This window comes from Octopus bimaculoides, chromosome 25 (genome assembly GCF_046866305.1).
Source record: "Octopus bimaculoides isolate indiv1 chromosome 25, ASM4686630v1, whole genome shotgun sequence".
NCBI classification, from domain to species: Eukaryota; Metazoa; Mollusca; class Cephalopoda; order Octopoda; family Octopodidae; genus Octopus; species Octopus bimaculoides.
This window is the reverse complement of record NC_142952.1, coordinates 36,059,651-36,084,295: the sequence shown is the minus strand read 5'-3', so window position 1 is coordinate 36,084,295 and position 24,645 is coordinate 36,059,651. Positions and strand designations below refer to the sequence as shown.

At 38.2% G+C, this 24,645-nt stretch overlaps 1 protein-coding gene across 2 annotated transcripts; it reads left to right on the top strand.

Annotated features, from left to right (window-relative positions):
- Positions 1-595: 595 nt before the first annotated feature.
- On the top strand, positions 596-24,438 carry LOC106884199 (1-acyl-sn-glycerol-3-phosphate acyltransferase epsilon). 2 transcript variants are annotated; one of them, XM_089341669.1, is made up of 8 exons: positions 596-1,009; positions 7,380-7,458; positions 12,461-12,576; positions 12,968-13,063; positions 13,976-14,066; positions 14,950-15,114; positions 16,106-16,229; positions 18,854-24,438. In XM_089341669.1, exons 1-8 carry the CDS (start codon positions 794-796, stop codon positions 19,077-19,079), a joined length of 1,113 nt encoding a protein of 370 aa, XP_089197795.1. In that variant the 5' UTR covers positions 596-793; the 3' UTR covers positions 19,080-24,438. The 2 variants fall into 2 exon arrangements, with proteins under 2 accessions (XP_089197795.1, XP_089197797.1); XM_089341671.1 differs by lacking the exon at positions 596-1,009 and adding an exon at positions 3,644-3,701 and having other exon boundaries at positions 18,854-19,636.
- The last annotated feature ends 207 nt before the right edge of the window (positions 24,439-24,645 follow it).

The following is a 24,645-nucleotide window of genomic DNA, read 5'->3' as shown; positions in this document are numbered from 1 at the left end:
TAAATGATAACAACAACAACAATAATAATAATGACTTCTTTTATTTGGCATCAGGGCGACAGATGAGAGGGATGTTGATAATAATGATGATGTTTTTATTTTCAATAGTGACACATTACATTTTAACGAATATCAATTTTTTGGTATCAATTGAATAATATACAATACGAAATATATAGTTATATATATATATATATATATATATATATATATATATATATATATATATATATATATATATATAACGGGACAAAAAGACAAGAGAAAAATACTGGCGAAAGCATTTTTACCTTATTTCACATCCCGAACCTTTATAACAGACATTTACAAATTTAAAGTGCGTGTCATTATATATACATATACATATATATATATATATATATATATATATATACATATACACACTCACATACATATATATATGACTTATCGGCTGACACGAACATAACGGCAGGGCTTACTTTTTTCAAATTAAACAGCCCTCCTCTCTGAAATAGAAATATTTCAAATAAAACGTTCACCTTTATCAGGTTTCCTCCTCTCTCACATCATCATCTTTGCAGCATTGCGGCGTGCTTGCTGCTGCTGCTACTGCTACTGCTGCCGCCAGAGTCTGTTTATTGTGGAGTCAGTGCTTGCTCTCTTCTTCATTGACGTTCAATAACAATTTTATTTCCTCTCTTCCCATCTCTCTCTCTCTGTCTATTTATCTATCTATCTACCTCCTGTTTCCCTACCTATTCGTTTTGGGGCTTCTCCGACTGGATTGGACTACACTGGAGTGGACAAAATTATGCTCTCAGTGGTCATTAATCTACACCATTTCAGATGGATTGTTCCCGGCTTCGTGATTGTGGGGACGGCACCCTGTTATCTGGCCATCTGGGGAGCATGGAGGGCCCTAAGTGCGGCCTTACCGCATCGCATCTACCAGATTGGCGATGACACAATGTGGGGCATATACCAGCGGCTGGTCTTGTTTTTCTTCGAGACTTACTCAGGTACCGAGGTAAGAGAAACAATATTATTATTATTATTATTATTATTATTATTATTATTATTATTGATTGTCAGATATGTTAGATGATTTCTATGTTTATCGTCCTGAATAAATATTTCTTTTCACCTTCTAATACCCTAACCACCGTCTACATTTAAGGACGCTGAACGTTAAGATTACCCCAATATATATGTTTCGAAGCCTTTTGTATAAATTGTTTTGTTTATGCGGATTCTCACGGCTATTATTATTATTATTGTTATTGGTGGTTAAATTCCATCGCATCCGGCCTTTGCCTTAAATTCTTCCGAGGTGTCAAAATAAATAAATACCAGTAATATGCGTTGGTAAAATCGATTGAAACGATAATCCCCTCACTTCCCCCCTTTCCTTGTTTTTCCTCTATAAATAGGCAGTCCCTGTCCTGAAAGCAGCTGAAGAAAAACCACCGCCATCATCATCATTATCATCACCATTTTAATCATCATTATTATCTCCGCCATAACCACCAGCATCTTCATCATCATCTTCATCACCGTCGTGATGATGGTGGTGGTCGTGAACTCCCTCATCTACTCGGGTCGAGAGCCTATCAAGCATATCTATCTATCTGTCTATCCATCTGTCTCTAGACAGATACTCAGTTTTCCCAGACAAATCTGGTCTTTGTCTTCGTCTGTTTTTACTGTCTCACCCATTCATCCATCTTCTCGTTCTTTCTATTTCTTCTCCCCATCTCTCTCTCTCTTGTTCTGTCGCTCCTTCACAAACCATTGGTTTATTATTATTCTTCCTCATTCATTCATTACATCCATCATCGTTTTTTATATTTCAAGCACCTTACATTTGTTTTTATTATTTTCACATAACATATTTTCAATAGCATTGTTTTTTTTTATCATTTTACACACACACACATTATATACGAATACATACATGTACTTTTACATACATACATGTGTGTTTTTGTATTGTTCTATATATATATACACTTGCATGTGTGTTTGTGTACATTAAATATACTTTTACTTTCCGTATTCCCGAGCGTCATACTAATACATCCTTTTGTTATTTACACCACCTGTCCTCGTCTGTTGTTGTTTTTTCGTACAATCTCCCATATTATATATATATATATATATATATATATATGTACATACACATGAACAGATGTGTGTTTTATGTTGAACGCCTCCACACAGTAGACTAATGTATGTGTGTTTAGTGGAGCTTTACTGTGTGTGTGTGTGTGTGTGTGTGTGTGTCTGGTGTATATTTGTGTATGCATATTTACGAGTGTGTACCTTCGTTTATTTATCGATTTATTTATGTCTGTCTATATATGTCAGGTCAACGCTCAGCCAACAAGACCTGTGAACAAAAAAGCTCTCCAGGTGTGACCATTTTGTTCTGTCTTAAACTGTGCCTAAATCTACATTAAACCATGGGTCCTTTACTTGTTTAAGACGTGAATTGAAGGAGATTTGGTTTCTGTTTCTAGCAGGTCCATCAACCACACCCGTTATATATATATATATATATATATATGTGAGAGAGAGACAGAGAGTTCACTGTTTGTCTACCTTGTCCACCTGTCTCCCTGTCTATATTGTCCACCTTTCAATACTCAATCTTTCCCACTTTCTGTATTATTTAATATTTTTCCCCCAATATTTTGATGGAGCATTTAATATTCTAATTCCAGTCTTTCTCCCTCTTTTTATCTCTCCTTTTCCATATACATACCTTCATACATACATACATACATACATACATGCGATCATACATACATGCGTACATAGATGTATATATTATATGTATATAATGAATATGATGATGTGTGTATGTGTATGTACATACAGAAATATCAATATATGCACACACACACACACACACACACACACATATATATATAATATATATACACGCACAGACGCCTCCAACACTATTGTAGTGTCAGTGCTGGAAAGTTCATTGACCTGCCAATAACAGATCTTCCGACGCCCATCTGCCTTTGTCAGACATCACGGACACTCCCACCCAGCACCATATAGCATTGTGTGGTATTGAACCCTCCACCACCACCACCACCACTCCTACTGTGCATTGAAGCTGAAACATCTTGAGACAGACATTCTAAGAACACTCCAAAACAATAATAGTATTGTGCAATGAAACGTTTTAACATTTCATAATAAACTATAAGGTTTTTTTTTTAACTCTTGTATTTGCTTCAGTCACTTGGCTGTGGCCATACTGGAGTACTGCCTTGAAATTGAATAAAACAGATTGAACACCAGTTCCTAATTTTTTAAGCTTCATACTTATTCTATCAGTCTCTTTTGCCAGACAGCTATGTTATGGGAGATATAAACACACTAACATCAGAATGTATGTGTGTGTATGTGTATATATATATATATATATATATATATATATATAGTAAATCCCCAAAAAGAACAACAACAAACACAAAAACAACAACACAAGCATATGGTACATGTAAAGTATTAGCAGACGCTCAGGGAAGGAAAGAAAAATGGTTTTAAGTTCTGAGCAAAGCTCTATATATATACGACAGGCTTCTTTCAGTTTCCGTCTACCAAATCCACTCACAAAGCTTTGGTTGGCCTGAGGCTAAAGTAGAAGACACTTGCCGAAGGTGCCATGCAGTGGGACTGAACCCAGGACCATGTGGTTGGTAAGCAAGCTACTTACTACACAGTCCCCCACCCTTGTACGTAGCCACTCATGTTAATGTTTGTTTTTATGTTCAGTTCTAACAATATTTTGGGGAGGGTCATTTTCTTTCTTTTTTTTTTCTTTGCCAAATAATTAAAACAGTTTTTATGTTAATCTGCTAAGGTACAGGAATGTAAACAAACTAACACCGGTTGTCAAGTATTTGTGAGGAATAAACACACATGCACACACACACATAATGAGCTTCCACACAGTTTCCTTCTAACAGATTCACTCATAAGACATTTATCTACCTGAGGCTTGTAGAAGACACTTGCGTGCAGTGCTGTGCAGTGAGATTGAACTCCAAACTACTTGGTTGCAAAGCAAGCTCCTTAATCAAATGTGCCAAGACTCAATCTTTGTTTTTGTGTGTGTGTGTATGTGAATAAACATATATATATCTATCTATCTATCTATATATATATATATGTTTATATACTCATATATATAGATATACATATATACACACAAACACATATATACACACACATATATATACATCGAGCCTGGTGTTGCCATCCGGTTTCACCAGTCCTCAGTCAAATCGTCCAACCCATGCTAGCATGGAAAGCGGACGTTAAACGATGATGATGATGATGATGATGATTTCTCTCTACCTCTCATCCATCAACCTATGTCTTCATCCGTTACTCCTTATTTTTTTCTTTCTCTTTCCCGCTCAACGTCACCCCCCTACTCTCCTCTTCCCCCTCTCCCTCCCCCTCTCCTCCCCCTCTCCTCCCCCTCTCCCTCCCCCTCTCCTCCCCCTCTCCTCCCCCTTCCTCCAATCTTTCGGTTTAAGTCTTTTCTCTGATTTCCGTTTACTGTTCCGTTAGCGTCGATTACATCATCGCTGTCATCGTTTTACATTTGCACTGTTGTCATCATCGCTGCAACTACTACTACGACGACGACGACCACCACCATTATCATCATCATCGTCATCATCATCACCATCACCATCATCATTGTCCTCTTTGCTGTACAGTTTTACCTTTCATCCTTCTCAGCAACAATAATTGAAATTCTGAGAATTTTATTTTCCCCGCAGGATTTTGAATTTTGAACATTTTTTTACCTCCCACCCCCACCTCCACCCCACTCCCTCCTCTCCATTCTGCAACCTAAGGGTATTTTTTTACTTTATTCTTTCCTGCCCCTCTCCCCCCACCCCCATCAGGTATGGGACATCTGTTCTGAAGCTCCACCGATTTCTATTCCTTATAATGGCTTTGTAAAACTAAAAATGGAATTGTATTCTGGAAAGCCGTGGCTCTCATCACCATCCTCATCACCATCCTCATCACCATCCTCATCACCATCCTCATCTGCAGCAGCAGCAGCAGTCTGGATATTACATCATCATCTGCATCATCATCATCATAGCCATCAGCATTCAGCCATCACCATCATAATTGTAATAATCAGCATCGTGCTGATGGTCATCATCATCATCATCATCATCATGTTGTTTAGCTACTGGTCAGGTCTGATCGAAAGCATTCCATTCCAGCCATGACCATCTTGTTTTTTTTAAGGTTGTGTGAGGTGGCTACACTACCTGATGAGTCCTTTCCTTATTCAAGATGTTAGGATGTGGTTTGAGGGAAATTTGGCTGCTGTTTTTGGCAGGTTCATTTGCCATGTGGGGATTCTTTCTTATGCTTGACCCCACATAATGCTAAATCATCATCATCATCATCATTGTTGTCATTTTATCACCTCAGCCTTCTCCCCTTTCAGAAATCTTCTTCTCTATGGCCTCGTCTTTTTTTTTCCCCCTTTTCCTTTCCTTCTCTTCCATAGTCCGCCTCCCCCCCCCCCTCTTCTACTTTATTTTTCTGTCTGTCACAGTTTTAACAATAAGGAATCGGATCACACTGTTTTCCAGATCCACTTCCTTCGACAGCCTCCATGTATCTCTCTCTATCTATCTATATATCATCATCATCATTTAACGTCCGCTTTCCATGCTGGCATGGGTTGGACGATTTGACTGAGGACTGGCAAGCCAGAAGGCTGCACCAGGCTCCAATATTCCCTTGATTGTTGCCTGGTTTAACACCACCACCACCACCGCCTCCTCCTCCTGGCCCATGGATGTCTTTTGTAGTGTTCACTCTTTTTGCAAAGCATTCAAGTCTCCCTGGTCTGGGGGTGTGGGGTGGTGTGTCATTTCTTTCCCGTCAATGTTTAAAGTTTTGTCGTGTCTGGGGAGAAAGACAGATCAATATATAGGACGTATTTTAAATTTCCTCTGTATACAAGAGAGAGAGGACTGAAGCTAGTATTCTCTGCTTGGCAACCAATGTTAGGGTGCACTTGCAACAAAGTGCAAAGTTAGGCATAAGGGGAATCAGATGTAACATGCAAGAGAGGAGACTGGTTTGATTATGTGATGCATTATGGATGAGGACCCCAATGGGATGAAAGTCAAAGTTGACCCCGGCAGAATTTGAACTCAGAACATAAAGACAGATGAAATGCTGCTAAGCTTTTAGTCTGGCATGCTAACTATTCTGCTGTCTCGCTGCCTTACAATAATAATTATAGCTTCAAATTTTGGCGCAAGGCCAGCAATATTGGGAGACAGGGGGCCAAGTCAGTTACATCAACCCCACTGTTTAACTGGTTCTTATTTTATTGACCCTGAAAGGATAAAAGGCAACATCAGCCTTGGCAAAGATTTGAACTCAGAATGCAAAGACAGACAGAAATACTGCTAAGCATTTTGTTGTCCATTGTGCTCACAGTTCTGCCAGCTTACCTTGATGTTGTTAATAATAATAATAATAATAATAATAATTAGCAAGTTTAAATCAGGAGTAAACTAGTTGTAACAATTGTTTGATAACAACCATTCTAGTAGGTTCCATATTGAAGTTTTTTTCTTTTTTTTTTATGAATTTCATTTAATTTCTGTTTATATTTTGTTTTTTTATATTGATTTTTGACCCTCAGTTCAAGCCGTTGCCATCTTTTTGCGTCATCTTCCTATCTTCTGAACTTTTAGCAATGTCACTTGTTATCATTTTCTTCACCATGGGTTGGCAGGGTGGAAGTCGGGGGTGGGGGTCGTCTATCGTGTTCAAACTCTCACACACTTCTTTATTTTTCTAAATTTTCTTTTAAATCTTCTTCTATCTGGCATACGTACATGCACACTCACATATATACACTCACATATATACGCACACACGTGTGTGTATATGTATCATTGAAATTTATTGAAAAACAAAAAGTCAAAGACAGGTGTATGAACAAAAAGCAGGTGTATTAGTTTGATGCTCGAGCAAAATGGAAAAGTCTTTTACGTTTAGAGCTTACGCTCTGCGACAGAAAGGAACAAGAGAAAATAAACAGAGAGAACAAAAAAAAATCTTGTAGATTTATTGGTCAAGCATGGTGAATATATGTGTGTGTGTGTGTAAGAGAGAGAGAGAAATATGGTCCACTCTCCTAACCACTGGGGCATTGCACCTCCACACACACACACACACACACATACACACACTCAGTAATTACACATCTAAGAGACATAAAGACTTACCATCAACAGCATTCCATTTTCTTTCTTTTAATCATCAACCGTTTTCTGTGACTAATAAAGAAATGTTTAACTTTTTCGTTGCAGCTTCATCTCTATGGTGATGTGGATGCACTCTTTAGTAAACCCGAAAACATCATCTATATATCTAACCACCAGAGTACTGGTAAGTACTGGCTTAATCTGGTTTTGACACAGCCATATAAGGTCACTGTTCAATGAATTGACACCTAATATATTACTGGTACTTATTTTATTATTGCTACCAGCATGCCGTGGAAGAACTGTTCTAACCTTTTCAAAGTGTAAATACTGTTTAAATTGATTTTTTTATTTATTTCTTGAAATCTTAAAATTTGGGGGCATCTGGTCATAGAAAACATGCCTCAACAAACTCCATCAGACCCATGCAAACATGGGAAATCATCATCATCATCATTTAGCATCTGTTTTCCATGCTGGCATGGGTTGGATGGTTTTGACAGGAGCTGGCACCAGGCTCCAGTTGTCTGTTGTGGCATGGTTTCAACGACTTGTTGCCCTTCCTAACATGCCAACCACTTTACAGAGCATACAAAGGGTGTTTTTTTGAGTGACGTCAGCGCAAGTGCTTTTACATGACACTGGCACAGATGTTTTGTGTGACACCAGCACAGGTGTTTTGTGTGGCACAAACATTGAATATAACATAAAAAAATGGATGTAAAATGGTTATGATGATGATGAGGATACATATATATATATATATATATATATATATATAATTGAAATTTAGAGATAAACAAAAGATGAAGACAGGTGTATGAACAACCAAGCAGGTGTATTAATTTGACACTCAGGTAAATGAAAAAGTCATTGAATCTTTCTGACTGTCTGCAACTTGGTCGATAAATTAAGTACCAGTCATGTACTGGGGTTGATCTAATTGACTAGCTCCCTCCCCTTGTGCCTAGAATAGAAAAGAATATAATAAAGAAGGAAAAAGTCCCCAACGGGAAATATTCCGACAACCATTTAAACACAAGAATAATTTATAAAATGAAGCAAGCAATGGTTTATTTTATTTTAGTTTTACGTTTTTTTTTTTTTCTAATAGTTTAACTTTAAAATAGTTTTTCTTAACTTTGCATGTGATGTATGGCAGAAATTTGTCTCCGGTGAGTCACGAATTGAACAATATTGTGAGTCACTGGTATCAAGTCTGACGTGTTTATTTATAAGTAAGGTAAACAGTACGGTACATATAGAATTCTGTTTAGTTTCGATATGTCAAACATACATCATCGACATTGACAACGTTGTCATCATCATCATAATGACGATCATATCCATTTTACAATGTTTGTAAGGGTTTGATGGATCTACATTGTTTTGCCACTTGTTGCAGTCTTTTCTCATCTCCTTGTTAAGGTCCAACCTTTTGAGGTCAGTTTCACCTCTACTTCTCACATCTTCTTTGGTTTTCTTCTTCATCCAAACAGCCCTTCCACTACATTTTAGCAAAAAAATATATTAAATTCTTCTCAAGTTTTTTGACTGTGCAAAAAAAAAAATTTAAAAAAAACAACAAATCAACCTGGAGGTTTAAGAAAAAGAAAACAAAAATATCAAACACAAATGGGTTAACATAAATAGCTAACGTCCTACATAACGATGATAATAATTAGCACAGCGATGATAATAATAATGATAATAATAACTTAACCTTTTATTGAGAATATTGAAAAGGTTAAAAATAGATGAAGGCAGAATGTGACCTGGGTCGAGACATTGTTATATTTTTGGATCCAATGAAGATAATGGTGTGTTTGCCATTCTAATGAGAAACTTTTGTCCTTTTGCACACAAGTCCTTGATTCAGGATCGAACAGAAAAACACACCATGTAGTCATCATCATCATCAGCATCATCATTAATTTAACCTTTTAACATTCGGGTTACTCTGCTAAACGTAATATTTATTCTTGTTTTCTAAAATGAAAAATTAACCATGCATTATCCGATAGCTTTGAAATATTGGAATGTCTGTTTATTTTCAGAGTGACATTGTAAGGTAGGTGTGAGAGTCCTGATATGGCCAGTTTGAAAGTAAAGCAGCCACCCTCTTGACCCAGGGCAGCACTACCACCTTCAGGCACTTGATGTAGGCCTCCATGTTAAGTGTCAGGCCGTGTGGGAAGATGAATGGAGGCATAATGTCGCCATTACTAGTGATCACTCCAAACACCATAATGTTGACTGGATGTTTAATTTTTATCTTTCATGGTACATGTCCTCACATTGACACCCAAACACTCTGAAATATTCATATTGGAGCTTCTAGCATGAATGCCAAGCAGTACAGCATGTCATTTCCAAATTTCTAGCAAAGTGAATTGCCTCATGGTGCTGTTTTTCTCACAGCTGGTGCCCAGCTGACCCTACTATACTGTGTAGTCGATAAAATCAAAAACAAACAATGCGCATATGTGAAATCAAAAATTTTAAATGTTGACAATTTACCCATCACACCCCATATTCATTTAAAATACAGAGATGCCTATAATAGGACATCTGACCCGCTAGAAAGAGCAGCAAAAGACTACATACCACAAAAATAGGGATAATTTCGAAAGGGAATGAAAAATAAAAACATTTACCAATCTATATTCTGTACCATGGTTTCAAGTCAATTTAGTAAGATAAAAATATATCTTACAATGGTTGGACTATCATCGGCAGAATGACCAGACAACATATGAAACACGAGTTATAGGGAGCATGGCCTGTGTTCATATGTTTAATTTTCCAAATTTACCGCGTATTTGCGGTTTTGGTATGTAGTCTTTTGCTGCTCTTTCTAGCGGGTCAGATGTCCTATTATAGGCATCTCTGTATTTTAAATGAATAATACATAGTCTATTGGCTGATTTTTACTCTCGCTAGACCACTGGTGGTAAATAAAATTTCAAAAATTTTTTTTGATACCCTATAATTTATTAATAATGTATATATATATATATATATATATATATATATAGTTATATGTATGTGTGCATTTGTGTGTCAGCATACATATATATATATATAGATAGATAGATAGATGTGTGTGTGTGTATGAGTGATAAAATCTGTTAGTCATAAGAGAAGTAGTGACTGATAAATAGAAAATATTCAATACATTATTTATGTAAAATGAAATACATTTATGATGAAGTTTATTCTTTTATCAGATAAACTCGACATCTACAGAATGATCACAATGTTTCGTTATCTCCTCAGAATGTTGATTTAGACAGAAACGAAGGCAAAATGTGATTGGTTACTGATTGAAATTCAATAGAGGAACCAACCCCGTTTCAGCTTTGTTTCATTCTGAGCAGATAATGAAACATTGTGATCATTCTGTAAATGTTGGAGTTTGTCTAATAATAAACAGCTATGTAGATGGGTGTGGGTGTGTGGGCATGCATGAATGTATAGGTTTTGTTTATATATATATATATGGGAGAATGTACGAAAAAACAACAGACGAGGACAGGTGGTGTAAATAACAAAAGGATGTATTAGTATGACGCTCGGGAATACGGAAAGTCTTTGACGTTTCGAGCTACGCTCTTCAACAGAAAGAATACAGAGACAAGGAGAAAAACACGGAGAAAAAAAATTTATATATATATATATATATATATATATATATATATATATTTATATATATTTAACTTTCCTTTTTTCCATGCTGGCATGGGTTGGATAATTTGACAAGGACAAGTAAGCTGGAGGGCTCCACCAAGTCCTATGTCTACCTTGGCACAGTTTCTACAGCTGGATGCCCTTCCTAATGCCAGCCACTTAAGAGAGTGTACAGGGTGCTAATTGTTGGAGTTAGGAAGGGCACCATTTCTTCCAATTCTTTATTTTCTGAGTTCAAATCCCACCAAAATCAGTTTAGCCCTTCATCCTTGTAGGGGTTAATAAAACAAAGTTCCAGTCAAATGCTGGGGTCGATGTGATTGTCTAACCTCTTCCTTTGCCACAAATCTCTGACCTTGCGTCTACATTTGAAACCATCATCATCATCATTATCATCAATGTTATTACCGTCCTTATTATCTTAATCACCACCATCATTATCCTCCTCCTCCTCTTCCTCCTCATAATAATAATCTCCTTGACCCTCCCCCTCTTTTGCCGTATTAAATCAGACTGAAGTCCACTCTCTTTATTTACTAACCTTTACGTCATCAATGATGACAGCATCTTGACATAACGGCGATCATTACCCACTGACCTTTGACATTTCAGATTAAGCCAAAATCAATCTATTGCTTTTTTAATTATAATTAATTATGCAATAGGTTCACATGTGATCTTGTATGTTTGACTCGTGATTGTAAGCTTGTGGTTTCAATTCCTGGAGTGGGTGACACATTGTGCTGTTGAGCAAAACACTTTGTTTCACATTGCACCAGTCCACTCAGCTGCAAACAGGTCACTCCTGCGACAGACTGGAGTCCCATTTAGGGCAGATTGTTGGGATTTTGGTCTCTTATACATCATGGAAACCAGATGAGTGGCTTATGATGCAACTTAATTGTTCATTCCAGTCATCCTCACCATTTTTGCATCCATTTTTTTTTCGATGTTGGCATCAGTTGAAGAGAACTTGTTGAGATGATATTCTATGGTTGGATGCCCTTCCTGTTGTCATCAAAGTGTTTTACACACATTCAGCTGCCATTTCTGTGAAAGACGTTAGTAACTATTACTGCCACCCAAGCAATTTTAACATGAAAACAAAAAAATACAAATACACACACACACACTGAAGTATGTTTATACTCACACATATATATGCACACACACACACACACACACACATAGAGCTTTTTCCTTCTTTTTCCCCTGTTCTTTGTTTGCAATTTGCACAAAAATTTTCACATACTGGTGGCATGGAAAATGTACTTAGTACATTGTGTAAAGTGGTTGGCAATCGGCAGAGCATCCAGCCATAGAAGCCGTCTCAGAGATCTGTAGGGGCCCAACATGGCCCTGCACATTCTAGATCCTCATGAACTGTCCAACCCATACTGGACCCACCACCACCACACACACACACACACACACACACACACACACACACAAGTGTAATTCTCATATTAATGTTTTGTTTCGTTGTCTTTCAACAGTCGACTGGATTGTCACCAATATGTTGGCCGTACGTCAAGGAATGATCGGCCACATACGATATATTCTCAAGGACAGCCTAAAGTTCCTGCCAATGTATGGATTCTACTTCAGACAGGTAAACACAGACGATAACAAAATTGCTTTTGTTTTTTATTTGTTTTTCTTTCAATTTACTTCTCAAAGCTTTTGTGGTAAGAAACTTGCTTTCCAACCACATGGTTCCGGGTTCAGTCCCACTGTGTGGCAATTTGGGCAAGTGTCTTCTGCTATAGCCTCAGGCTGACCAAAGCCTTGTGAGTGGGTTTGGTAGATGGAAACTGAAAGAAGCCTGTTGTATATATGTATGTCTGTCTGTCTTTCTGTGTGTTTGTCCCCCCCCCCCCCCCACCATCACTTGAAAAAAGATAAAAAAACAGAAAAGATGAAAGATACAAAATGCAGTATTGTTCACATCCTTCTCCTCCTCCTCCTTCTTTCATTCTTTCTTTCTTTTGGTATCTCTGCAGCATGGATGTATTTACGTAAAAAGAGACGGCAAGTTCTCCAAAAACCAACACACCATAGAACGTGTTCTAAACCGGTTGAAAAATGAAAATACACCTGTGAGTAATTCCTTTCCTTCTTTCTGTGGAATGGTAGAGTGAGAGAATGGTAGCAGTGGATGGTAGAAACAGCAGTGCATGGCAGGAATGAGAGACTGGTAGACTGATAGAATTCTGAGACTTGTTGTGGAGCAGAAGAAATGGGGCAGACTTGTAGAATGGTATAAATGGCAGAATGCTAGACTAACAGAACTGATAGATTTGTTGCAAAGTTGGAGGAATCGAGTGGTATAAATGGTTGTGTGGTAGAGTGCTAGGCATCCTAAAAGAGTCATGATGTTTGGTGAAGTCAAGTGTCTTGGTGGAATGTGTTACTGGAGATGTTGTTAAATTTGTTGGGTCAATTCATTGGCTTATACATTCCCCACCTGGATGGGACACCAGTCCATCGCAGGATTAACTCACTTTTGCCCGCTGAGTAGACTGCAACAATGTGAAATGAAGTGTTTTACTCGAGAACACAACACATCACTTGGTCCAGGAATCGAAACCACAATCCTATGATCATGAGTCCAACACCTTAACCACTGACCCATGCATGTCCACAATGGTTGGCTGGGACATCTAGCTGTGTAATTCGACGTTGTCTGAAATTGATATGAGGTGGTAGAAGGGGTACAATTAGTTGTATAGACCCTCATGTATGACTGGTACTTTTAGTTCTTGTGAGTGGAGGAGGGAGGATGCTGAGGCCAGAGGTCACTGCGAAGGAGTTATGGTGGCAGTGGTGGTGATGTTGCTCAAAGATGGGAGAAGACAGAGTTTGTTTATATTCTGTTGGTTTATCCTCAATACTCATCATCATCATCATCATCATTGTCATAGTCTTCTTCATCATCATCATTGTCATTGTCATCATCACCTCTTCCTCTTCCTCCTCCATCTCACACTAAACCTTTCTCGTTAAAACAGGTGTGGATGGTTGTCTTCCCCGAAGGAACTCGCTTCAATCCTTGTAAACAGGATGTTATTCAGAAGAGCAAAGAATTTGCTAAGGAACGAGGTTTGTTTGCTTTTCAACTCTCTCACCATTTGTGTGTGTGTGTTGTCCCCCCCACCACCACCTGACAACTGGTGTTGGTGTGTTTATGTTCCCTTAACTTAACAGTTTGACAAAAGAGACTGATAGAACAAGTACCAGGTTTTGAAAAAAATTGTGCTGGGATTGATTTGTTGGACTAAAATTTTTCAAGGTAGTGCTCCAGCATGACCGCAGTCTAATACCTGAAGCAGGTAATTGCATTGTCAATGGATGCCTGGAACGAGGGAAGACCAATTATGTCCCCAGACACAACAAGGCACTGAGGTAGTTGTGCAAGAATTACAAGAAGACAAGTGAAGGAGTGAGGAAAACGTAAACAAAATAATAAACACTAATATCTGTGATGTCGGTAAGACGATGCTGGTAACGATCACGCTCAAATGGTGCTATTTACGTGCCACCGGCACAGAAGCCAGTCAGCTGCTCTGGCAACGATTACGCTCAGACGGTGCTGTTAGTGCTCCATTGGCACAGTAGTTCACTTGGAGAGCTGATTACACCAACATTTGGAGAGTAACTGCTACTGCTACCATAACACCTACAAATTCGAATGGGTTAATGGAACCTGTATCACTACACATTTCTCAGACTATTTTTCTTTCTGAAGATGGGTCTTTGCACCTAAAACATGGAGGTTTTGTGAAACTTTCTGCTTTGGCTGGAGCTTTCCTATTTTCCCTTTTCTTTCCCTTCTTCATATATATATATATGTATATATGTATGTATATATGCTCATTCATACATACTACATGCGTATGAACATGCGTGTATACACACACACACACACACACACACACACACACATATAATGCATGTATAATTTCTTGTTGTTTCTCTTGTGCAGGTCTTCATCCTTATGAATATGTTCTGACACCAAGAATGAGGGGTTTTAAGACAGGCATCGATCACCTGCGGGACCACGTGGATGCAGTCTATGACATCACCATTGGCTATGGCAACACTATTGACCCCAACACGGGGCTGCGACAGAGAGCACCTGGGATGCAGAGTAAGGACCAAAGCAGAATTTTCTGTCGCTCATCATCAGTCATTAACATCATTACCAATCAACCCTCTCTTTCTATTAATCTTATTTTTTCTTGTGTCTTCCATACATAAATGCAGGAGTGGCTGTGTGGTAAGAAGCATGCTATCCAACCACATGGTTCTGGGTTCAGTTCCACCATGTGGCACCTTGGAGTGACCAAAGCGTTGTGAGTGGAGTTGGTAGATTGAATCTCAAAGTCATGGTTGTCACTGCAGAGCCTGCGCAGATGGAGGAATTGAGAATAGGGGATGGAGAGAGCTTGGTGTGTTTCGGGTGGCAGGAGGGGAAGTTGAGGTGTGAGTGGGAGTCATCCTTGCTATATGCGGCAGAGCATTATCCTGATGGAAGAAAACCTTTCATCTTGAAACCAAAGATGGTCATTTTTCTTCTGGTGCAAGTGTCAATGAATGGCGGAATGACCAAATCCAAGCTTCTCTGCTAGTTCCTCAACAGTTACAATGGGATTTTGTTCCTCCAGGGTTTGCAGGATTTTCAAGCTCTACAGATCTTCCAAGAAAAGGCTCATCTTCTAGGCTGTAGTTTCTGGCTCGGAATTTCTGGAACCACCATTGACACTGGCTTACACTTATTATCCAATCCCCATATACTGCATTAATATTCCTCAAACTTCCTGTTGCGCTGTTGCCTTTATTGAACTCATAAAGCAAAATATTCCAAATATGCTCCTTTTTCACTTCCATTATAGCTTTGAAAAAAATAACTGTTAAAATCAAACTGCACTCTTCAAAACTTGGACTAAGAATAAACACAAAGTAAAATTACTACCTGCTTTTATAGCAAGTTGATGCAAGTAGTTTATCCCGTCCCCTCCGACTTTTTCTTCATGCAATTGAAAAATCTGCATTATTTATGGGATGACCCAATATATATGTTAATAATTGTATTATATATTGCAGATTGTATATATGTATATATTGTAAATATATTGCAGATTTTTTATCAGAGAAGAAACCAGAAGTTCACATTCACATCAATAGAATCAACATTGAGGATATTCCTCGCTCAGAAGACTCTTTTAAAACATGGATGTACAACCAATTTAAAGCGAAAGACATGTAAGAAGCCCTAAATATTTCTTCTTCTTGCTGCTGCTGCTGTTAAGCCCCAAATAGATAGTTGCCCTTCCATCTCCCTTCTTCCCACAAATATTTGGAATGTTGTACATACCTTAGAATTGGTAACAATTATTATTATTATTATTATTATTATTAAGGCAGTGGGCTGGCAGAATCGTTAGGACACCGGGCAAAATGCTTAACAGTATTTTATCCATCTGTACATTCAGTGTTCAGATTTCACCAAGGTCGGTTTTACCTTTCATCCTTTTGGGGTCGATAAAAAAGTCCATTTTTATTATTAAAGTGAGGTTGGTGTGGTTGGTGTGAGCTCTTTCCACCTCAGTGAATTTGTTGAAAGGTGGGTGAATGTGATGAGGGTGGCTCAGATGTGTAGGCCTTCTCTAAGATGGCACAGGATGGAGAGAACAGACGGGAGACAGGTGCTTTATTCTGATGTCTTTAGTGGTCAGTGGTATTCCTTGGTCCCTGGGTCGTACTGTCAGCTACTTTATCTATTATATAATGTTCTTAGCAATTTTCTTTCTAATTGTTATTGTCTACACATGTGTATGTAAACCCCCTCTAGCCTTTGTTTTTGTATTGTCCCAGATGTTTATTATTGCGGCCCTTGTGGCCAACTGGCTGATTGGTAGAATGGGCAGAGCAATGAATTAAATATCCTGTGGTAGTACTGAGTTACTGAGTTTGAGCCTAACACTCAAACATCGGGACAATGTTGGAATTCTCGGTGTTTTGAGTTTTTTCTTCCTCTTTTCGCCTGATGGTAAGCTAGGGATTCTCAAACTGGGGAACGGAATACAAAATGCGAGGATATGTGACATTTCGAAAAAATCTTCCGGGATTTAAAAGTAAACACCATGAACTTAATGCAGCAACTGTGTCTCAAAAATGCGTGGAGAGTCGTTTTGCGGTTTCAATTCCCGTATTGGTGTGAACAAGGGATTTCGGCAGTTTTTATCGCCAGACACAAAATTCGTTCAAGTCTTTCAGTTATGAATAATATGTGGATGTGTCTATCTCCAAAACTGTGTCTAGAATCGAGTTCATGGTTAGAAAATGCCTAGCTCATTCGTCTCATTAAAATAACAGGAAACGAAATTTAATTAATTTATTGCATAAACACATTACCAGAAATTTTGCGAGAGGGAACAATTGAGATATCGACTCAGTATGTAACTGGTACCTGATTCTTATAGGTCTCAGGGGGGACGAAAGCACAATTGGTCTTGGTGAGATTTTGAAACTTTAAATGAAATTAATTACAAAAAATTCGTGTCTATTGTTTGTTCTGTGGAAACCTACCATCTTACACTATATTCTTCACACGGGGTACACAAAGACTGTTGGACTTCATGAAAGCAAACGCTTGTAGGATGTGATGAAGGGGTACAACAGAAGAAAAACTGAGGAGGTTTGTAAGGAAATAAACTGGGATAGTAGAACCTGGTAGAAGTTATCTCCCTTGAAAATGCGTCTGGTCAGAATTGACGTTTCTTCTAATTACGTCCGCTTCAACTGAATTAACTCAATGATATGCGTTGAGTTGTAGAGTTTCCCCCCCTTTCTGTTTATAGATTGAGTTTATACTCCAGAATAAACGAAGTCTCTTTACAACCCTTAACTGTGAAGTAATGTATTGAATTTTATTTGTGTGTGTGTTTCGGACAAGCAGATGTTAAACGATGATGATGATGGTGAGTTCCATACAAGGCTATTGAAGAAAAAAACTTGTTCACAGTTCCACAGAATGGGACATACCGTAAGCAAATTCCCTGATCCCTCCACACCCATATTCAGTATTTTGATGACTGGGTCTGTTCTTTTCTATTCTTCATGTTGTTTAATCCTGTAGCATTCTGATTACTCGGTCAAATGTAATGCTTATTTAATTAATGATGCATTATCTTATAGATTTGAGATTTTGATGAGGCAACTGTTTATTTTTAGAATGACATTGTAGGATAGGTGTGAGAGGTCAGCTCTGGCCAGTTTGGACATAAAACTGGCCAAATATTTGAGCCTAACCTGGATACATTAAATGTTAACTGTTAGCATTCTGATTAGTCAAATGTAATCCTTATTTATTCACATTGTTTTTAATTAATCATAGATTTCGATGATGCGATTTAGTTTTTGAATGATATTGTAGGGTAGGTGTGAGAGGCTGGATCTGGGCCAGTTTGAACACAAAAACAGGTTAAATATTTGGGCCACATATGTCACTGGTTTAATCCTTTAGCATTTAATCTGGCCCAAAATATTCTAACTGTTTTTATGTTCAAACTGCCCAGATCCAACTGCTCACACTTACCCTACAATGTCATTCTAAAAATATACAAACACACCATTGAAATCTTGAAGCTACAAGATAATGCCTGATTAATTCAAAACAATGAGGGATAAATGAGCATCTTACATTTGACAAAGGAATCTGAATGCTGAAGGGTTTTAAGTGGTGAAGAGTTAAACCATAACACACACACACACACACACACACACACACACACACACACACACACACATGTTTTATGAACAAACAAGAAAATATTCAAAAACTTAACATTTCCGATTCTTATCTGCTGTTTTTCCATTTCTTTCAGTTTGTTGTCACACTTCTACAGTTCACACCAGAAAGGCTGCAACATGCGGTTCCCTGGTGAATCGCTGATCTCCAGACTGAAGCTGCGTCAGACCCTGCCGTCCTTGTTGGTCTGCTGCTCGCTGCTTATGATTAGTCTGCTCACAGACTGGGGTTACACAGTCTACTGGCACGTCATAGTGATTGGCAGCGCAGCCGGCATGGCCTGGATGACGGTCAGGTCGTAACGTCTGAAGGCCAGTTATTAGAGGTTGGGGTGGGATGTTGTTGATGGCACTGGGGGGGGGGAGAAAAGGGGACTGGGTATTCTGAGATGGAAGGATCAAGAGGAAAACTAAAGCTGGGGGTGGGGGGTGGAAGTGAATTGTGTTGCAGTGGCATGGGTGGGGGGTAGGGGAAATCGTCTGTTGATGATGGTTAGGGGTGTTGGTGAAAGTGGTGGGGAGTGACTGGGAGTCAGCCATCAGTGATGGGTGGGAGTGATGCTGGTGGTGGAACTAAAGCCTGAGGTACAACACAAGCACTAATGCTTGTGGTACGAGTACCTGTGGAGGTGGTTGCTGTCCTTGTTAGGTTTATTAAAGGTCATCCAACAGAGAGAGAGGTCACCATCCAACTCATCAATATTGCAGCACTTCAAAGACAGGTGGTGATGATGATGATGATGATGATAAGAAGGGTGAAACAAGGACACAAGAGGGTTTTTTTTTTCTCAAACTGGAACCCTGGTTCAAATACTTGCAACAGAGAATTCTCTAATAAAGAGAACCAAGAACTGGTGGTAGTGCTGTTGTTGTTGTTATGCCCTGTTCAGCAGAACCATAAACGAGCAGACCTAAGTACTAAGACATTCCAGCCATGACCATTCTGCCTGTACACCAGTCAGTTCTTTCCGTCTCTGGTCTTTGTTCACCAACATCTCTTTCCTTTTGCTGCGTGGATGTAGATCTACACACAGACATAAGTGTATGTGTATAGAGGTATACATGACATACCATATAAGGTAAATTTTTGGTTTATTGAAATTCTTTCCTCTTCCAGAGGTTGTGTCATAATTACCAATAATAATAATAATAATAATTGATGAAAGAAACAGAAGATAGATTTGGCATTAGTCTGTATTCAGTATGGCAATGGTTTCAACTCTTCCCGAAACTGTCCGTTGTGGGCAGGATTTTGTGCATCTAATTGTGTTGCATCAACCTGTGCAGTTTGTGTCACATCAGTCTGTGATGCAACACTGCTAGATGCACAAAATGCTGCCCATAAAGGAGAGTTTCGGGACGAGTTGAAGCCATCGTCGTACTGAATAGACTGGTACCAAATCCATCTTCTGTTTCCTTCATCAGTTATTATTGTGGAATTCTTGAAGTGGATCCAGTGGAAATGTCCTCCAGCCGTGGATGACACCAGGTAGCCCAACACTGTGAAACGTGCTTTGATCAACACGCTAACTGACATACACACCCATTGGTTCAGAAAATTATGTATTTCTTCTATCAGTTGAATATTTCCTTTGAACGAAAAATGAAATCAACAATCAAGGAGGAAGCCTTTGCACGGTCCTCAACCTGCTAGAAATAGCAACCAAATTTTTAATGAATCACATTAGCTATTATGATTCATGGTTGAGACATTTTGGTGATTGGTCTGCCTGATTGCGTCTGACCTTGGGCTAAACTACTCCAACAGCTTCTGGTACAGCATTGTTCTATCATTCAATATTGAAACTGTAGCAAGTCTCTATGTGGTTGTTTGATATACTAGAAATAGCAGCCAGATCTCCATCATCAGCTTACACTTTACTGTTTGTCACAAATATAAGGACTGCCACATGGTGTTATATATTACTGGATGGTCAAAACTGGAATGTCTTTGATCTGAAGGGGGTCTGGTCTGCTCTGTTCTACATCGACCTGGGATTAAACTGTCTACAACAATAACAATAATAGTACATTTGTCCAATAAGCCTACCATAACGTCATGCTCTACTATCTATCTAGGGGAGGTTGTATTTGAATTCCTGGTATAAATACTTGTTCTGCTTACTCCTGTATCTGTAGGAGAATGCCAGAATATAAACTTGGGTTTATGGTACACGTGTGTGTGTGTGTGTATGCAGATATTTATGTTGTGGACTTTGTGTGAAACAGTACTGAGCTACAAAGAGTGAAGTTTGCTGTTATCCCTGTTAATAAAATTGTGCCCCCAGCTCTGTACTTTAAAAGATGAGGGAATAAGAATATCCTTTACTTGAAAAACAGGTATGGGTTAGTGACAGAAATGGCACCTGGCTGTAAATTGCTTCCTCTGTCATGTGTATTCATCTAACTATTTTAGCATGGAAAAATGGATTGGAAATGAACTTATATGTATATGTACATGTATCACATATATATATATGTATATATATATATACAATTATTAAGATAGTATATATGTACATTAATATATATTAGCTGAGACTTTAAGTTCCACATGATGGCTTATTCAACCAAATCGGTTGTCTAAACTGACAGGTAAAACTTCAAAGTCCCAGCCAGAAGTGAATTTCATAAATTTGACTCTGCATTCGGTATTGAGTCTTCCCATGTACAATAGATGTTTGACTTTGTAAATTGTTTTAATTAAAGTGTTTAAATTAGCTTTAATATAATACCTTTCATTTGACAGTTATGTGTGTGTGTGTGTATAACATTCACATATACGTATACACACACACACACATACACATGCTCGTACAAATACAATATATCAATGTGCAAGAATGTTGATTTGTGTGTATGTGTATCTGTAGATATACACATGATTCGTAGGTACGTGGTATTCCGTTATGCCACCTATAATATACTATGAAATATATTAAATGTTTTTATGAGTCAATGCCTTGTTCTCCTGTGTTAGCAATGCTACTACATCACCTGTTAAGGTTATCTCCACAGATTTTCTATAGAATATCTGTAGACATAAACTTAACAAAATAATATGCGTATACTTTCATCATCATTCTCTCACCATCATTGTAACATCTCTTCCGTGCTTGCATGGGTCAGGCAGAATTTATTGAGATAAATTTCCTAGGGCTGGATGCCCTTCCTGTTGCTAACCCTCACCCATTTCCAGGCAAGGTAGGTTTTTTTTTTAAATCCTAAATTGGGACATGTTTATGTAGAATAATGCGAATAAATGACACTGCTTGTAGAACAGTGACACTTCTTTACAACTACAACACAGTGTCAAGACGAACAGACACACACACACACTTGCACATATATATACATATATACATAAATCTATGTCTTGTCTAAGCTTTCACTCCATAACAGTTTATAATATTTGGTAAAACAATCCAAATTTTAGCCACTTCTTTGATGGGTTTTCAAATAGCCACAACAGAGGTGGACAAATATCTCCTTTCTTCTCTCCATCGACAGATAAAGTTGGTGGATTGCCTTCAATTAACATCAGTAATTAATCAATATTAATTAGAATGTGATTTACTGATGTTATTCCTGCTTCCAAAAAGAAAAAAAAAGAAGTATGGCCAACTTAAACTGTAATCTGTCTTCCTGGCAGCCTGATTGAGGGCTTCCTTCCCTCCATGCTTTATCTATAAAGAAAAGGTCCTTGTTTTAGTCCCTTTGATCATAGTGCCACTTCGTCAAAGGTGACCTATGGTTAAACAACCTGTCTCATAACCCTCTAGTCAGTCAGCCTGTTAGAAATAGCAGCCAAATCTCCCTGAAATTCCTATAGATGGGACAAAGTCATTGGATAATTTATTCTTAGATATGTAGATGATGGGATGGTCATGGCTAGATAGCCTCCAACCGAAGGTAGTCTGCTCGGTCAGGGTTAACCTAGGGCTAAACAGTGATTGCAACAATCTCAATACCGCAATGATATCAGGTTTTGGTGACAAAGACAGAAATATTGGTAATAATAATTTTGGCACCCGGCCAGCAATTATGGGAGGGGAGAAGTTTAGTCGATTCCAACAATGCCAATGTGCTCGACTGGTCCTTATTTTGAATGACCCCTGGAAGATTGAAAGGCAAAGTCAACCTTGGCGGAATTTGAGGATAACAGAAGATTACAGGTAAAGATTGGAAATAAATTCTGTAAACTATTTCTTCTGACATTTTAACAATTTTGAACCAATTTTGATTGCTTTTAATTAAGTTGATAATTAATAAGAATAGCAATAACAATATTGAGCTACTGAAACAACAATAAGGCGATAACTTTGAAATAGGGGTGGATCGGGTGGGTTAATTCAGGGTACCTCATGCATACCTCTGGAACAACCTGACATACCCGTAATTTATTAAGGCTGATTCGTTATTTTCTACTTTGTTTTTTTTTTTTAGATTTTTATGTTTGTTGATGTATCTGTGAGGGATTGGTGTTTGTTGGTAGGGTGGTTGCTTTCCTGATCACACATTCCACCCCACCTCCAGGTCTACTACACAATGATATTTTTGGTGGCACCACCTATGGCAAAGAAGGGGTTTAAGGACTTTTCCCTGTCACCATTTGAAATAAACACCTTTAAAGTTACATCATAATAGCCTCCTCTCGTAGTCTGAGAAAATTGATTTTGCAATTTCTTGCTGAGCGACCTGACACAAAACAATTTGTTTCTAAGAGATCAAATGTTTGTGTTGTACATTAACGCATTTCCTCCATGAAACCGGCATTGCATAAACAGGTGCACAGTGTTCCACTGATCAGGTGTCAAAGTGAGATGAAGGGTTTTGCTCAAGAACACAATGCACCATCCAGCCTAGGAATTGAAACCACGATCTCATGATTCGGAGTGCCACAGCCTCACCATTCAGCCATTTGCCCCCAAACTCAAATTGGGTTTCTGTTCTGGCCTTACATCCTGAGTTCAAATGTAGCCAAAGCTGATTTGCTTTTCATCCTTTTGCGGGGGTCAACAAAATGAAGTCCAAGCCAAGTACCTGGGGTCAGTGTAATCGACATGCCCATCCCTACTGAAATTTGCTGGTCAGGTGCCAAAATGGGAAAGAATATAATAGATTGGCAGAACGATTTAGTGTTCGGAAAGTGCCATAGGGGATTCTGGTTATGTATGTTTTTGAGTTCAAATCCTGCCAAAGTCAACTTTGTCTTTCATCTTGTTGGGGTTAAAATAAAATATGGGGTCAGTTACACCTTCCTCCCAAATTTCAAGTCTTGTCCCCAAATTAGGGCTGTTTCCTTTTCTCTCTCTTTTATAATAGAAAGTCTGTGTGTGTGTGTGGGTGGAACCGACACTGGACAGGTTTATATTCCACATACTTTGGTGTGTTTGGGGAAGAAACACAACTTTAAAAGAACCACTGCACTTTGGAAAACATCTCAGAAAACACACGTCCTTGCTTGTTTGTTTGTTTGTTTTGCTTTTTTTATTTGTAAAGAAAATCTAAATCTTTCTTTTTTTGTTGTTTTTCTCTCCTCTTTGGTACAAGTGTTTTTCTGTTTACAATATCTCTTTCAGAAACGTTTTATAGTTTATCTTTGGAAATAAATCTTAAAGAAAAAAAAAAAAAAAAAAAAAAGAAAGAAATGATACATATATTACAGTCTTTTATTCTTTCATTGATTTCTGTCTTTCACTGTAGCCAGAAATCTTAGATAGATATTAATATGGTATATGCCTCACAGCATGGATTTGGACGGGTTCTGAATTGACTGAGTTGTAGAGTGGTGGTTCATCTCTAAATTAGTTATATACATATATATATATGTATATATATATATAATTAAGATTCAGTTGAACAAGGT